Raw genomic sequence first — 17,330 nt, 5'->3', positions numbered from 1 at the left:
CAGTAATTTAGTTCCCCGGAAACACTCATCTGTGCTTGTTAAACTATTGGAGAGTGTTTAGATCTATTTTCCAGAGAATTCACACAGAATGACATGAGTTATAATATTGTTAGAGTAACGATAGGTTTCCCTGCCAAATGTATATCACAAATACTACTATAAAATGTCTAATTAATAAATATTGAATGAGAAGCATTGAAAGCAGTTGTTTCCCGTTATCTTTTTAAAACTGCGCACCGTTGAGAGGGTTTGTTTACACACGGCAGCCATGGCAATCAGACTCGATAGTGAACAACATCACCAACCATAAAATAGCCTACAGACTCACCTCTCTAGCTCACTGCTATTATTACAGTATGCTTTGATATTTCGGTTGCATACTGACAGTATTTTCAAAATGCAGCACTCAGAGGAAGAGAGGTTTTATATGACGTGCAGGGCTGCTTATCTCTCTGTGTTCAGATCCAGCCTGGTTAATATGACTTCAAAAGATCAGCTGTGCACAGGTGAGCATAATGCATCTCAACACCTTTATACCTGCACGATGATCTTTAATACAAAGGCTAAATATTATTGATAAGACCGATAAGTGGGTTACACCTTATAATTACTTCCTAATTCATTACTTAATTTATAATTCAAGAACAAACATTATATAATGTTGTAGATAATGTACATTTAAATAATATCATATAATATGTAATATAAAAATTAACACACTAGTAAAATATAAATATATTTTCTAATGACTTAGATCTAATGTCAGTACTAAATATTATCACTAGGTTAAAAGTCAGTGTACACAGTATAATGATGTCCATCTTTGCTGTTTTATCTCAGTTCTTCAGCAAGCAGGTAGAAATCCATCACAGAAAGCTTTAGACAAATATTGGCCCCCAGGAACCAAGAATCTGAATTTTGATGATTTTTGTGAGATACTTAAGAAGGAAAAACCAGCAGAACCAGATGAGCTTATGAGAATTTTCAAGAAATTTGATGTAAATTGTGATGGATATATATCACATGAAGAGCTCAGCAGGATCCTTACTTCAGTAAGTTTTAAATCAATTCTCTCTTCATAAACATTAGCTGTGTCCCAATTCAGAGGCTGCATCCTTCAAAGGATGAATTGGGACACCGCTTTATTGTGTGTTTGCTGTTGTAATCATTTTAGGTTTGTGTTTTGATTCGTTTGTTTTAGTCTGGTGAAAAAATGTCACCTAAGGAAGTGGACGAAATCTTTTCCTTAGCAGATGTCAACAAAGATGGAAAGTTAGACTACGCAGAGGTATGATCTCCAAGCATTGCACAGCAGTACACTTTTTATAAATAGACAAATTATAGTATAGTTGAGTTGAATTAGACAGGCTGGTCCAACTTTATATTAAATGTCTTTAACTACTATGTACTAACATTTGAATTAATCATTTGATACAATGCACTTGTTGTGTGCACATACATGTTTTTACCTTGTACTTATGTGTATATATATATATATATATATATAGAGAGAGAGAGAGAGAGAGAGAGAGAGAGAGAGAGAGAGAGAGACATTCTGCATGTAATTACATCTGTAATTGAAGGGTTAGTTCACCCAAAAATGAAATTTCCCGTAAGATTGTCTTTCATCTTCGGACGCAAATTAAGATATATTCAATGAAATGTGAGAGGTCTTTTGTTCTCACATAGAGAGCAACGAAATTACCACATTAAACCCATATTTAACCTCAACAGCAGCAAGTGTTTTGCAATACAACAAAAACACAATAAGCACATTGTACCTAACAGTTATTTTATATGTAAGTACATAGTAGTTAAAGACACCTAATATAAAGTGTGACCGCCAGACTGCTGTCCAGTTTTGCAGGCTTCTTGGGTCTACAGCAGAACAGTGTCAGACCGCAGCATTGGAGAAGCTCGAGACTGATGCCAAACTGAAGAGGCAGAACTTTGGAAACCAGTTGGAAAACTCTCCACAGAGCTTAGAGTCCCAACCTGAGCTTCCAGCTGCACAGACACAGTCTAGAACAGAGCTGGAAACAACACAGAGGAAAGGTATGATACAGGATCTACACAAAAGCACAAAATATAAAAACACTTGGTATATCAGGTTGGGATGGTTCGGCTCTTATTTACTGGTCAGACTGCACATGTGCATGCACACAAAAGCAAACAACAATTCTGTTTTCATTTTTCACAGTTAAGTCTATTATATAGTAACTAATGGTTAAGCTATTGATTTCCCTTCATGTGTGATGAGAAATGGATCCATTTGGATTTGTGCCATACATCATAATGTGAACTCAATAGAGGGTTTGCGTGGGGGAGGAACTTTTAAAGCCTTTTGATTAAGGCAATCATTTGTCATTATTACGAGTAAGTGCAGGACAAGTGAAGATTCAGCAGAGGATTTGCTTTTGCTTTGTGGTGTTCAACTTTAAAGTCACCATGAAATCAAAATTGACCATTTTTTGTTTTAATGATAGAATATTGCAGTATTATAAATGATTTAATTTATGTGCCCTTATAATCTTTAATCAAAATAACTTCCTCTCCCACTCTCAGTGACATCTCTTCTCTGATGATGTGTTTTTTGGCATGAGGGCGGGACAACATGTCTCTCACATGAGATCACAGCTATAGCAATCGACAACCATCCAATCAATTCCTGATGGGCAAAATCAAGTCCCTGCCTACATTTTTTTTCTTGTTTGAGGAGCCGTTTCAATTGGATATACAGGGGTTGATCAATGAGAGTTAAAAACTGGCAAATATAGTGTTGGAGGATTCACGGCTATATTTGCACTGCCTGGTGGCCAATCTTCACTGATTTTACATTCCATCAGTTAGAGCAGAGTGTGAAGGATGAATTAGCACAGTTGTACATAAAATATTGCAATCCACACAACATAATTGGAGACATATCAGAGTTCAAAAGAGGACAAATTGTTGGTGTGCGTCTTGCTGGCTCATCTGTGACCAGGACAGCAAGTGTTTGTGGTGTATTGAGAGCTATGGTATCCAGGGTAATGTAGGCATACCACCACGTAGGACGAGCCACATCCAACAAGAGTAATTGTTGATGCAAGAGGAAGCTGTATGAAAAGGAATTATGTGTACTAACCCGGATTATGTCCAAAAAACATAGAACCACAGCTGCCTAACTCACTGCAGAATTAAATGCACACTTTGACTCTCCAAAACTGTTAGTCAAGAGCTCCACAGAGTCAATATATATGGTTGGGTTGCTATAGCCAAACCTTTGGTCACTCGTACCAATGCCATATGTCAGTTTCATTGGTGCCAACAGTGGAAATCTTGGGCTGTGGACAATGAGAAACATGTATTGTTCTCTGATGAGTCCCACTTCACTGTCTTTCCCACATTTGTGGGAGTTATGGTGTGGAGAAGCCCCAAAGAGGCTTAACACCCGGACTGTTGTGTGCCCAGAGTGAAGCATGGGGTGGATCAGTGATGGTTTGGGCTGCGATATCATGGCATTCCCTACTGTGCTTGATGGACACGTCACTGACAAGCACTGCCAAACCATTCTGGAGGACCATGTGCACCTAATGGTTCAAACATTTGAGCCACTTTGGGGTATTTTGGAGGAGCAAATCAGAAAACATTTTCCTCCACCAGAATCTCATAGTGACCTGGCCACTGTTCTGGAAGAGGAATGGCTCAAATCCCCCTGGCCACTGTAAGGGACTTGTTTCTCTAGTTCACAAGATGAATTGATGGTGTATTGGCCCTACACCACACCATTATTGTGGTCTAAAACAAGGTGTTTCAGTTTCATTGTCCAACCCCTGTACATCACAAAAAGAAAGAAAAGACTATCGCAACTTCCATTTCATGCCAACTTTAATGTGATACAAATCATTGATTTAAAATGTGCAATTTTTAGGTTAATTTTTAGTTATGTTTGCATATGACAGACAGTCGCTCCTCATCCAGACCATCATCAGCTCGCAGTCGTCGGTCATCTTTATCCACGGCCATCACTATGGGCACTGGCAGCACTAAGAGTGGCAGACTGGCAGAGCCCAAATCTCTACAGGTACCAGCTGCATTTTGGGAATGTCACTTTCTTTTGGACTTCTTCCTTAAAGGGTTAGTTCACCCAAAAATGAAAATTCTGTCATTTATTACTTACCCTCATGCCGTTCCACACCCGTAAGTTAATCTTCGAAACACAAATTAAGATATTTTAGTTGAAATCCGATGGCTCCATGAGGCATCCACGGCCAGCAATGACATTTCCTCTCTAAAGATCCATAAAGGTACTAAAAACACATATAAATCAGTTCATGTGAGTACAGTGGTTGAATATTAATATTATAAAGTGACGAGAATATTTTTGGTGTGCCAAAAAAAAAAAAAAAAAACTTAAAACACTGCTTTTAAAACCGATTTTAAAACATTGCTTCAGGAAGCTTCAGAGCACAATGGATCAGCGTGTCGAGTCAGCTGTTCGGAGCGCCAAAGTCGCGTGATTTCAGCAGTTTGGCGGTTTGACACGCAATCCGAATCATGATTCGATACGCTGATTCATAACGCTCCGAAGCTTCATGAAACAGTGTTTTAAAATCGTCCATCACTATATAAGTCGTTATTTTGGGGTTTTTTTTGGCGCACAAAAAATATTCTCGTCACTTTATAATATTAATATTCAACCACTGTACAATGTTTTTAGTACCTTTATGGATCTTGAGAGAGGAAGTGTCCATTGCTCCCTATGCAGGCCTCAAGGAGCCATCGGATTAAACTAAAATATCTTAATTTGTGTTCCGAAGATTAACGAAGGTCTTACGGGTGTGGAATGGCATGAGGGTGAGTAATAAATGATTTAAGAATTTTAATTTTTAAAATCTCTCACAGTAGAAAAGAGGTAAAGTTTGGGATAAGGTTACACAATTTAAAATATTATTAAAATGTTTAATTATTAAACAACAGCTGTAAATAAGTGGGAGTGGCTGGCCTAAACTAATTAGTTTTAGTCAAGTAGTATCCCATTGGCTTAGCTTTCAGAAAGACTGAAATAGTATTTTTTTTTTTTTTTAAATGTACTCCAAAAGTATTTATTTACAATTTTGAAAAGTCATTTTTACGGTGTATATTAAACTGCTGAATAAAAAATGTTAAAATAAAAGAAACTTTTTTTTATTAATAAAATTAATGAAAAACTTTAAAATAGTTCATTAAAAAGACAACTTAATTTTAATAAAACAAGTATACTATTTTAAAATCAAATCAAATATACATTTTAGAATAAAATACAAAATAAAATAATTTTAAAATAAAATAATACAAATATTAATTAAAAAAAAGCTGACTAATAATGGAATGAGCAAATTTAAGAATAAATTGTTATATACACGTTATCCTGTTTTAGTCTATCATCAGCTTTAATTTTGCTTACAACCTAAACTTTGAGTAAACTCGAGTGCCTTACAGGCAGCTATACATTTGCTGTGTTTTTGTTGTATCGAAGCCTTTTGGTAGCAAATTTTCACCTGGTCGATATGAGCGCAGCTCTGCTATTGATCTCCTTCCCTTTGTTTGCACTCTTTTTGACTTTAACCTCAGCTGGTTTGCTTTACCACGAAAAAATAATGACCAAACTCATCAAAGCAAAGAGATTGGAAAAAACTAGATGCTCTTGGGTGAAGAAAGTTCTATCGCCTCAGTTCCAGCCTGTTGTATTACCTGAGCCAGGAGCTTGATAATTGGGTGTAGGGATTGGAAGGGGTCGGGTTGTGTATTTTTATGGTGGCTCGCGGTCTGTGTGCGAGACTTTAAATTACAGAGGTTTCTGGGAGGTGACAGGGCAGTGTATTAGTCCAGCCGAGTGACCCATCTCCTTGGGACACTACATCAGGGCCTTTTAAAGTAGACACTTGCCTCGGGCGCTTTTCTTCATTTTGATTCGGGGTGGACAAACCACCCAAGTGTTATGATTTGATCCTTAACACGTTTCACAACCCAGCATAAATTCTGAGAGGAAATTGCTTTTGTTGAAGAAGTGTCATTTCAGAACCATGTTTTTAGCACTCGGAAAAGAAGCATAAACCAATTCTAAACATTAAAAGGCCTCTGTGGCACCTGAGGACAAGGTTTATTTCCTAAAACTACTCTCTGATGGGTCCGAAAAGAGGCGGTTTGACTCCGATTTTTGATTACTTGATGATTTAGAGTATATTTGCTGTAACATTTTAGCTGGACCTAAACAACAGCATTTAAAAGAGCAAAAAGACTTGCTTTATACAAGGATTTATGTTTGGTTTTTTTAATTACATTATTAGTGCATATAATATGAATTTTGATGGTCTGCATTGAAATTGATCTTTCCGCACTATAGTAAAAAATCTTGGACTTTGTTTTGTTCCACCCAGGTCTTTGATTTGATGCCTTTGTTTTAGCAAAGATGTTACAATAGCGTCACCATGTGGTTGTATCTTCAACTTCATCCCAGAACATTTCTTGCTGGAATTGTGATTCTACAGTTGTTTAATGTTTGCTGTTTTTCTAATGATTTTTTTTTTTAATGCAGCATGGATTTTTACTGTGTTAACACTTATTCCACCAGGATTGGCATCATACTCTTATGAGAGGCTGTTTTTATCTGGAGGAAGATGGAACGATTGTTTCTCTCCAGTATCGCTTGCATGTCCCTGAGGCTACCGGTGTCTACCTGACCATACGGCCCCTCAATCTTAGCCCGATTCCTGGTAAATATATTGTAAATATATAGTGTTGAAGACCAAAGTTACTGAAGTTACAGATTCTGAGTTATTAAAAATACCTATAGTAAATAAGCAGATTTGTGGTTTTTGACTGTGTGTGTGTGTCACAGAGAAGCCTTCCCCGTGGATGTGTGTGGACACAGCTCTCTATGTGGTGACGGGGAACAAGACCAAAGAAGATTCAACTTTGGTTTGCTTTACTGAGTTAAGGGATAAGGAGGTCAGTAAATGCACTTTCCTATCTAAATATGATAGTATTGTATTATCACACTATAATATCTGCTTGTATTTAAAGTATTTTGACATATTATCAGCTGTAATATAAGAAGGTAATTCTATGACATGAGTGCCTCTTACAGTTTTATATTGTGGATTTTAATATTTTAAACACTCTATCAGACAAATAATGTGTGTAAGTGTTAATAAATTGTCCCATCTCAAGCTAAACTAATAAATATTAATGGATGTTCAGGTATAATTATGCCTTCTGAAAAGTAAGGGTTGAATTTAATGCTGTTATTTCTTGCAAATAATACTTTTTTTCAATGATCAGTTATTTAAAATCATGGTCACAGTATTGATATTTAATATTGTTCCTTTGACAAACATAACAAAAGAGCACTTAAACATGCCCAGCGTTCACTTTCTAAATGCATGGTGATGTTATTATGAGTTATGGCAACATTTGAAAAGGGAAAAAACATATTACATTGTCAGGGTTGACACATTACTAAAAGTTCATTATATCAGCTAACATCTGAAAATAAATGTAAAGAGAACAAACACAAAAGGCTAGATTTTATTTTCATATTATGTGAATATTTGTTAATACAGTTATATTTTAATATTGTTAATACCTCATAAATAAAGCAAAAAAATAGTTACTGGCTTTTTGTTGATTGTTTACAAAAATTCTATAAATTAACTATATTATATGTATGGACACAAATGTCATTTCATAGAATAACTGAAAAGTTATATATAGGACAATTATTATCTAATTTACAAAGAAATATATTAAAATTTTATATATATATATATATATATATATATATATATATATATATATATATATATATATATATATGAAGAGTTCAGATGCAAAAGCCTCTAAGTGCCATCTGAAAATTTCTTCTAGAATGATCATTTTTATCAAGCTTGTATGTTTATGTTCAGTTAATTCACTTTAATGGCTTTGAAAATTACCTATTTATTGACATTAAAGTGAAATTACTGAACCTAAGAAGAAAATTTCAGATGGCACTTAGAGGCTTTTGCATCTGAACTCTTCATATATATATATATATATATATACATATATATATATATATATATATATATATATATATATATATATATATATATATATATAAATATATATATATATATATATATATATATATATATATATATATATATATATATATATATATATATATATATATATATATATATATATATATATATATATATTTACAGTACAGTCCAAAAGTTTGGAACCACTAAGATTTTTAATGTTTTTAAAAGAAGTTTCGTCTGCTCACCAAGGCTACATTTATTTAATTAAAAATACAGTGAAAAAACAGTAATATTGTGAAATATTATTACAATTTAAAATAACGGTGTACTATTTAAATATATTTGACAAAGTAATTTATTCCTGTGATGCAAAGCTGAATTTTCAGCATCGTTACTCCAGTCTTCAGTGTCACATGATCCTTCAGAAATCATTCTAATATGCTGATTTGCTGCTCAAGAAACATTTATGATTATTTTCAATGTTGAAAACAGTTGTGTACTTTTTTTCAGGATTCCTTGATGAATAGAAAGTTCAAAAGAACAGCATTTATCTGAAATACAAAGCTTCTGTAGCATTATACACTACCGTTCAAAAGTTTGGGGTCAGTAAGAATTTTTATTTTTATTTTTTTGAAAAGAAATTAAAGAAATGAATACTTTTATTCAGCAAGGATGCATTAAATCAATCAAAAGTGGCAGTAAAGACATTTATAATGTTACAAAAGATTAGATTTCAGATAAACACTGTTCTTTTGAACTTTCTATTCATCAAATAATCCTGAAAAAAAATATTGTACACAAATATTTTGTACAATTGTACACATTAAATGTATCTTGAGCAGCAAATCAGCATATTAGAATGATTTTTTGAAGGATCATGTGACACTGAAGACTGGAGTAATGATGCTGAAAATTCAGCTTTGCCATCACAGGAATAAATTACTTTGTGAAATATATTCAAGTAGAAAACAGTTATTTTAAATTGTAATAATATTTCACAATATTACTGTTTTTACTGTATTTTTAATTAAATAAATGTAGCCTTTGTAAGCAGACGAAACTTCTTTTAAAAACATTAAAAATCTTAGTGGTTCCAAACTTTTGGACTGTACTGTATATATATATATATATAATATATATATATATATATATATATAATATATATATATATATAATATATATATATATATATATATATATATATATTATATAATATAATATATTGAATCAAAATACTACATTAAGAACTGCTTCAATATAAAGGTTGATATAAGATGCTGCCTCATTGGAATTGGAGTTATAACTTTGCACAACAGTAGGTAAGATGTATGTTGTGTGTGATTGATGAACAGAGGTTTGTGTGGAGGGGAGAGCTCAATGCCGGCTCATATCTGCTCATGCCCTTCACCACTGGCTGTAGATTGACGAAAAGTGCAAAGAAGACCACTACTAAAACTGCTCAGCTAGTCAACCGCACCCAGTCTGGAGAGCTGGAGCTAACCAAAGAGTTCAAGTTAGTCAATTCTTATTTTAAAAATTAACATATTTACAGTGAGTTTTAGATAGGGAACCCAATAAAAGTCTATTAAGTTTGTGTTTAATGCTAAATGTTGAATTACTGAATTTAGGTTATTGTATGTATCTGTGAGAATAATGTACAGTATGTGTGCAAAGATGCTATACTGTTTTGATCCACAGGGCGGCGTTGTCTGACATCTTTGAAGTGATCGATTTAGATGGCAGCGGCCTGCTGAGCCTAGAGGAGTACAACTTCTTTGAACAGAGAACCAGTGGAGAGAAATGTGATGAGGATGCCTGGGCCATCTGCAAAGGTTCTTAAAACACTTTAAAATGTAACCGTGAAATCAAAATTGACCATTCTTTTTTTTTTTTTTGGAATATTGCAGTATTTATTATAAATTATTTATCCATTCACATAATTTTTATTATATTATAAATCATGTGCCTGCGTAATCTTTAATCAGATAACTTTCTCTTGCAACGTCTTCTCTTCTCTGATGACATGTTTTTTGGTGCAAGGGCAGGACAACTTGTCAATCATATGCGATCACAGCAATAGCAAACCACAATGACAAAATCAAGTCCCACCCTACATTTTCCTGTTTCACTTGAATATGTCACAATAGGGAAGAAAAGACTGTCACAACTTCTGAATCATGCTACTTTTAATGTGATTTACATCATCCGCACTCAAATTGGTTGATGCAATTGAATCTTTATTGGCAAGTACATTTTTTTTTGGCTTCAAAATGTACAATCCAATAATATGCATTATTTGCTCTCCTATAGAGAACTTTGACACACAGAAAAATGAGTTAACTAGACAAGGATTCCTAGAGCTCAACCTGATGGAAGCGAATGATCGGGAGGGGGACCCCAGGGATTTGTGGCTTACCTTGGAGGCCATGGGCTACAACCGATGCTTTGAGATGGTGGAGGTACAAAGGTCTTTGAGCTTTACTCATAAGCAGTGGAAAGTTACTTTTAAAAGTAATGTTACAATATTGCATTACTCCCTAAAAAAGTAACTAATTGTGTTACTTAGTTACTTTTTATGGAAAGTAATGTGTAGTAAGTACGTTACTTTTGCCTTACTTTCTTTCACCTGGGCTGAGCTTGAATAAGTATGCATTTCACTGTTTTTATAAATTTTGAGGGATACTGAATCTGTTTTTGTGCATTGAGATGAGAACTAGAACTACAATCTGGAGATGAGAATCTAGAACTACAATAACCATCATGTTTACACACAACGCCTCTGCACATCTCAATTTCTCTCCACATGGGGACAGGAAAGCTGTCCTTCAATAAATGGGAAAACAAAGTGACTTGTATTACTTATTTGAAAAAGTAACTCAGATGTTTTGTTGTAAATTTAAAAGTAATCGATTACTAGTTACTTGAAAAAAGTAATCTGATTACATAACTCACATTTCTTGTAATGCATTACCAGAGATCGTAGTGAGATGAGAGGGTCTGTATCTCTTACCATTGGAGAGGGCGTAATGGCTAACTTAATCACGTGCGGCACCTCTCAGCCTATCGTGTCGCGTTCAAAACTCCTCCCTGCGTACTGTTAGCATTAGCCATTATGGTTATTTGGCTAAAGGTTGCAGGCTTGCCTTTCAGTGGCTTTGGTATTACCCCCAACACTGCTCATGAGAAAGTCTTGTAATTTCAAATAGTAAAAACTGCAAGGGTATAGAGAACATGTCCTGTGTAATTTACTCATAGCCACTTTACATTTTTATGTTTTTCTTTATCCCATCAGGCCTGTCCATTTGTTATTGAAGTCTACTGTGAGGATGTCAAGGCAACTCTTCAGGCAGTTCATTTGAATTCTGGGATCAAGATGTTGAATTCTGCTGTACAGAGGTCTGTCACATCAAAAGCAGAGGCTAGATCTCTGAAGGGTCACGAGAATGTCTTGGTTTATACGTACAAAGGAGAGAGCCGAATTTCATCAGTCATTGCCAACAAGGTAGGTTGATTATTGTTTTATGTCACTTGTGTTTTGTAGCCAAAGAAGTCTTTGGATTATTGAAAATCAATTCATGGCATCCATCTATCATTTAAAAAAGTCCTTTAAAAATGTCTGTGAAGGCCTCACATTTGTACATCTTGTACTTAACATTCACTGAGAATAGCACAAAGTAACTTTTGTTTGGAATACTTATAGAAAGGAGCACTGGCCATGAGTAGAATTTCAATGTCCTGATCTGCCATTATATAGACAAAGTCAGCTGAAAGACACTTTTAAAGACAGACCTTCACCAGGGAGAAGGGAATTAGATCTGCAAAAAAAACTTGAGATTTTGCCAGTTAGTGGAACTAATTATCTGAAATATACACTATCATTAAAAAGATTTTAATGCTAGTAATTTTTTAATGCTTTTAAAAGATGCTCACCAAGACTGCATTTATTTAAAGGTGCCCTAGATTCAAAAATTGAATTTACCTCAGCATAGTTAAATAACAAGAGTTCAGTACATGGAAATGACATACAGTGAGTCTCTAACACCATGGTTTCCTCCTTCTTATATAAATCTCATTTGTTTAAAAGACCTCCGAAGAACAGGCGAATCTCAACATAACACAAACTGTTACGAAACAGCCGGGATCATTAATATGTACGCCCCCAATATTTGCATATGCCAGCCCATGATCAAGGCATTACACAAGGGCAGCCAGTATTAACGTCTGGATGTGCACAGCTGAATCAACAGACTAGGTAAGCAAGCGAGAACAACAGTGAAAAATGGCAGATGGAGCAATAATAACTGACATGATTCATGATAACATGATATTTTTAGTGATATTTGTAAATTGTCTTTCTAAATGTTTCGTTAGCATGTTGCTAATGTACTGCTAAATGTGGTTAAAGTTACCATCGTTTATTACTGTATTCACGGAGACAAGAGCCGTCGCTATTTTCATTTTTAAACACTTGCAGTCTGTATAATTCATAAACACAACTTCATTCTTTATAAATCTCTCCAGCAGTGTAGCATTAGCTGTTAGCCACGGAGCACAGCCTTAAATTCATTCAGAATCAATGTAAACATCAAAATAAATACCATACTTATGTGATTAGATATGCTGCATGACGAACACTTTGTAAAGATCCATTTTGAGGGTTATATTAGCTGTTTGAACTTTTTTTATGTTTAAGGCAAGCGCGAGCTCTTGGGGCGTGGAGCACGAGAATTAAAGGGCCACACACCCTGAATCGGCTCATTTCTAATTATGCCCCAAAATAGGCAGTTAAAAAAATTAATTAAAAAATTTTTTTGAGCTGAAACTTCACAGACACATTCAGGGGACACCTTAGACTTATATTACATCTTTTTTAAAAAAAAGTTCTAGGGCACCTTTAATAAAAAACTGTAAAAACAAATATATTGTGTGAAATAATATTACAGTTGAAATTAACTTTCTATTTTAATGTATTTTAAAAAACAATTTATTCCTGTGATGCAAAGCTGAATTTTCAGTAGCCAATACTCCAGTCTTCAGTGTCACATAATCAATTTAATGCAACCCTGCTGAAAGAAAGTTCTAATTTCTTTCAAACACTAAATATTTACTGTCACCAAACCTTTGAATGTTAATGAATGATTTTGCCTGTTGTATTCTTGGTTTCCATCACTCTCGTTCCCATAGTCCAATCAGAAGGTGACGGTGCACATCAACAATGAACAAAGCAAGAACTGTGTGAGCAGTAGGGGCTTGAGTATGTTTGCTGTGGAGGTTCCTGCTAGGACTAAAATGGTGAGACACACAATTTCCACTCACAAATATAGGCCAGTTTCTTTTGTAGGTGCAGGATGGGGTGCATTTTATGCTCTATTTCCCATTCTCAATTAGAACTAATAAAAGAACCCCAACATGATTGAGGCTAGTTACAGTTGACAGACACTCAGATGTTCAGTTCTGCAGAAAACATTTGTGCTCTGTTTTGGTCTCTGTTCAGGTGTGTCAGCATGTCATGGCTTCAAATGATCAACAGGAGTGGACTTATAACTGCATTGAGAGCATCATACCAAGTTTGTAAATGCTGCAGTAACATTAGGAATTTATTATGAGATAGCAAATCATGTAGTGCTTGTAAAATAAATAACATAATTATGTTTGCTTGGTACAATTACCATTATAAGCATGTTTTATTATAGTTTCAAAAGTTATGTTTGTTTGTTTACTGTTTCAAATTATTATGTTTGTTTATGTTTGCATTATTAGTGTAGTCGGTGAGTTACATTCATGATGTTCATATTTTTTGTAAATAAAGCTAATTTATTTTACACACAATGATTTATTCTATTGTATAGACAGTTTTTTTGGATGGATTGATTTTTGAATTTTTTTTAAGTGAATTATGGTTTTTAAAGAAAACATTCTAGGATTTTTCTCCGTATAGTGGACTTCAATGTCTATGGTTTTGAAGTCCAAAGGTCAAAATTGCAGTTTACAAAGGGCTCTACACGATCCCAGATGAGGAATAAGGGTCTTATTCATTTGGTCATTTTCTTAAAAAAAAAAAAAAAAAAAAAAAATTATATACTCTTTAACCACAAATACTCATCTTGCACTAGCCCTGCGATACGCCACACATTACGTAATCACATTGGAAAGGTCGAGCGTGATGTGGGCAGAAGAGCTAGTGCAAGATGAGCATTTGTGGTTAAAAATTTATTTTTTTTAGAAAATGACCGATCGTTTCGCTAGACAAGACCCTTATTCCTCGGCTAGTATAGTTTAAAGCCCTTTGAAGCCACACTGAAACTGCAATTTGGACCTTCAACCCTTTAGTAGCCGTTGAAGTCCACTATATAGAGAAAAATCCTGGAATGTTTTCCTCAAAAACTTTAATTTCTTTTCAACTGAAGAAAGAAAGACATAAACATCTTGGAAGACATGGGGGTGAGTAAATTATCAGGAAATTTGAATTCTGATGTGAACTAATCCTTTAATTATATGATTCTATTTATTTATTTATTTTGTTTTGTTGCATATTTACCCCAGGCCTCATAATGGAAGGTAACATACCTCACTAATAGCATTACATATCATATCAGTTTGGGTTTCTTAAAAAAAAAAATTGGCAATTTAACAAATTAAGCAAAATAAATACACTAATTCAGTTTTTAAGCATTATCATGGCAGTTAAGCCAGTGGGCATAGTCCAGTTCTAGCAGTCTAACATACAATCCAAATTCCAGAGTGTTATACACACAAGTCTAAATTTTATCCGCCCTTGACCTTTAACACCACGTGTAGGTTTAAGCATCTATTTATAACTTTCAGTCAATTATTTTGCCCTTTGACTTTCACTACTGTAACTGTAGAACAAGACACTAAAGGTCACATGACGTGAGGAGTATTTAAACTGCATTCCTTTTCTCTCCATCTCCATCACCAACAAAGTACACTTCTCTTCAAACTTTGTATTCAGGGAGTATATATTATTTAGTATTGTTAGAGCTCAGAGATTTTTGTTTAAAAATCTTTTATATAAAAAGTGACAGCCACATCTGTTTCTGTTGCATCCAAGACACTAAAGTCAACTGTTTCAGCTTGACTTTTAACCTTTCTTTTTTTTTTTTTTTTTTAAGAAACATGCAATATCATGATAACTTGCAAACATTGCATCATTGCAAACTTTGTTCTGCTTTGAATGGATTCTGGGCGAAACTTGATGCAATAGACAAACAAAACTCTGACCTAGAGCTCCAGCTTTCCCAACATGCTCTTCATAGGGCCTCTACATTTTCTCCAACAAGACCATTTGGTACATAAGTGTATAAATAAAAGCATTTATAAAACGGTTAGTTCCTGTCTTTGATTCTGATTCTGTGTATCACTATTAGCAACCACTCTTAGCAACGTAAACTGTTTTCTTACTGTATTATGTAGAAGAATATTGTGAGAAACAGATAGATTGAACAAGCTTATTACCTGCATTCAGATTTAGCATTTTCCTTCAAGTCAAAACTATGTTCATAATAAAAAATCTGTTAAAATGTCTGCTGCAATATCTTGTCCTTTTAACAGTTAAGGTGTTTTCCGTGACTAACAGCGCTAGTCAAAGCATTTGTCAGTTGCGTCAGCCTCAGACGCCATGCCCATGGACCGTTGTCTGAACATCTGATGCATATGGCACACTTATCTGGAAACACTTAAGAAGTATCGAAGTCGTCATCTGGCTGGTTGAATTCTACAGGATGTCCAGGAGACGTGTGTGTTGCGTTCTTTAATGGTCCGCTTGGAAACCTATGCCGTGACGCCAAACCCCCTCGTAGAAGAAGAATGCCGTCATGTTTACAACTGTTACAACAAGTGCTTATCAGGATCAAATGAACGCTGAATTTTCAAAAGTATGTGAAGTTTGCACCTCTGTTGTTGCAGTAAACTTGCACAACATTCTTGAATTAATAATTTATAGATGCACGCCGGTCTGTAATTGTAGGGACATCGACTTTCATTTTCACACCCCTAAACATGAAGTAGAACAAAACAAACGGATTGGTTGCTTTACATGTGAGTCAAACATCTTCTTGGGCGGTCCTTAGTCAATGAAAGCTGCGATTGAGTCCAGACCTTCTGCCGTCCGTCTGGCTACGCGAGACTAGTTGCGTCTTGTTCCATGTTCACAACAATTCAGTCTTTTCAATTTAAAGTATTCGCTACTGAGTGACTCACTCATAAAGACAGTCTTTGCCGCCATCTAATGGCATAAAAATGTAACTTCTGCTGCTGTTTACAGTCATGGACTATTTTTTCCCGGTGAAAGGAAGGCTTTTAGTGATTTTACTTCATGAAAGTTGCATTGCTACATATTTTTTGGCTTTAATATTTGTATTGTGTGGTAACCGTTTTATAAAAGCAATAAGGTACGCGAGGCTAGTGCTGTATCATGAATAAGTCACGGCTTGTTAGGCACGGCTTTGCGCCGTATATACAGGTGCTGGTCATATAATTAGAATATCATCAAAAAGTTGATTTATTTCACTAATTCCATTCAAAAAGTGAAACTTGTATATTATATTCATTCATTACACACAGAGTGATATATTTCAAATGTTTATTTCTTTTAATTTTGATGATTATAACTGACAACTAAGCAAAATCCCAAATTCAGTATCTCAGAAAATTTGAATATTGTGAAAAAGTTCAATATTGAAGACACCTGGTGCCACACTCTAATCAGCTAATGGGGAAGACTGCTGAATTGACAGTTGTCCAAAAGACGACCATTGACACCTTGCACAAGGAGGGCAAGACACAAAAGGTCATTGCAAAAGAGGCTGGCTGTTCACAGAGCTCTGTGTCCAAGCACATTAATAGAGAGGCGAAGGGAAGGAAAAGATGTGGTAGAAAAAAGTGTACAAGCAATAGGGATAACCGCACCCTGGAGAGGATTGTGAAACAAAACCCATTCAAAAATGTGGGGGAGATTCACAAAGAGTGGACCGCAATTGGAGTCAGTGCTTCAAAAACCACTACGCACAGACGTATGCAAGACATGGGTTTCAGCTGTCGCATTCCTTGTGTCAAGCCACTCTTGAACAACAGACAGCATCAGAAGCGTCTCACCTGGGCTAAAGACAAAAAGGACTGGACTGTTGCTGAGTGGTCCAAAGTTATGTTCTCTGATGAATGTAAATTTTGCATTTCCTTTGGAAATCAGGGTCCCAGAGTCTGGAGGAAGAGAGGAGAGGCACACAATCCACGTTGCTTGAGGTCCAGTGTAAAGTTTCCACA

At 35.0% G+C, this 17,330-nt stretch overlaps 1 protein-coding gene across 3 annotated transcripts; it reads left to right on the top strand.

Annotated features, from left to right (window-relative positions):
- Positions 1–275: 275 nt before the first annotated feature.
- Positions 276–13,813, top strand: efcab7 (EF-hand calcium binding domain 7). Of its 3 annotated transcripts, none has more exons than XM_067373968.1 (13): positions 276–506; positions 841–1,052; positions 1,202–1,288; positions 1,860–2,055; positions 3,942–4,063; positions 6,593–6,734; positions 6,860–6,969; positions 9,401–9,561; positions 9,747–9,880; positions 10,359–10,507; positions 11,341–11,550; positions 13,233–13,340; positions 13,543–13,813. In XM_067373968.1, exons 1-13 carry the CDS (start codon positions 398–400, stop codon positions 13,621–13,623), a joined length of 1,821 nt encoding a protein of 606 aa, XP_067230069.1. In that variant the 5' UTR covers positions 276–397; the 3' UTR covers positions 13,624–13,813. The 3 variants fall into 3 exon arrangements, with proteins under 3 accessions (XP_067230069.1, XP_067230068.1, XP_067230070.1); XM_067373967.1 differs by having other exon boundaries at positions 1,848–2,055; XM_067373969.1 differs by lacking the exon at positions 276–506 and having other exon boundaries at positions 954–1,052; positions 1,175–1,288; positions 1,848–2,055.
- The last annotated feature ends 3,517 nt before the right edge of the window (positions 13,814–17,330 follow it).

This window comes from Chanodichthys erythropterus, chromosome 21, assembly GCF_024489055.1.
Source record: "Chanodichthys erythropterus isolate Z2021 chromosome 21, ASM2448905v1, whole genome shotgun sequence".
Lineage (NCBI taxonomy): Eukaryota > Metazoa > Chordata > Actinopteri > Cypriniformes > Xenocyprididae > Chanodichthys > Chanodichthys erythropterus.
Note: the sequence above shows the minus strand (reverse complement) of the source record. Positions and strands in the feature narration are given on the sequence as shown.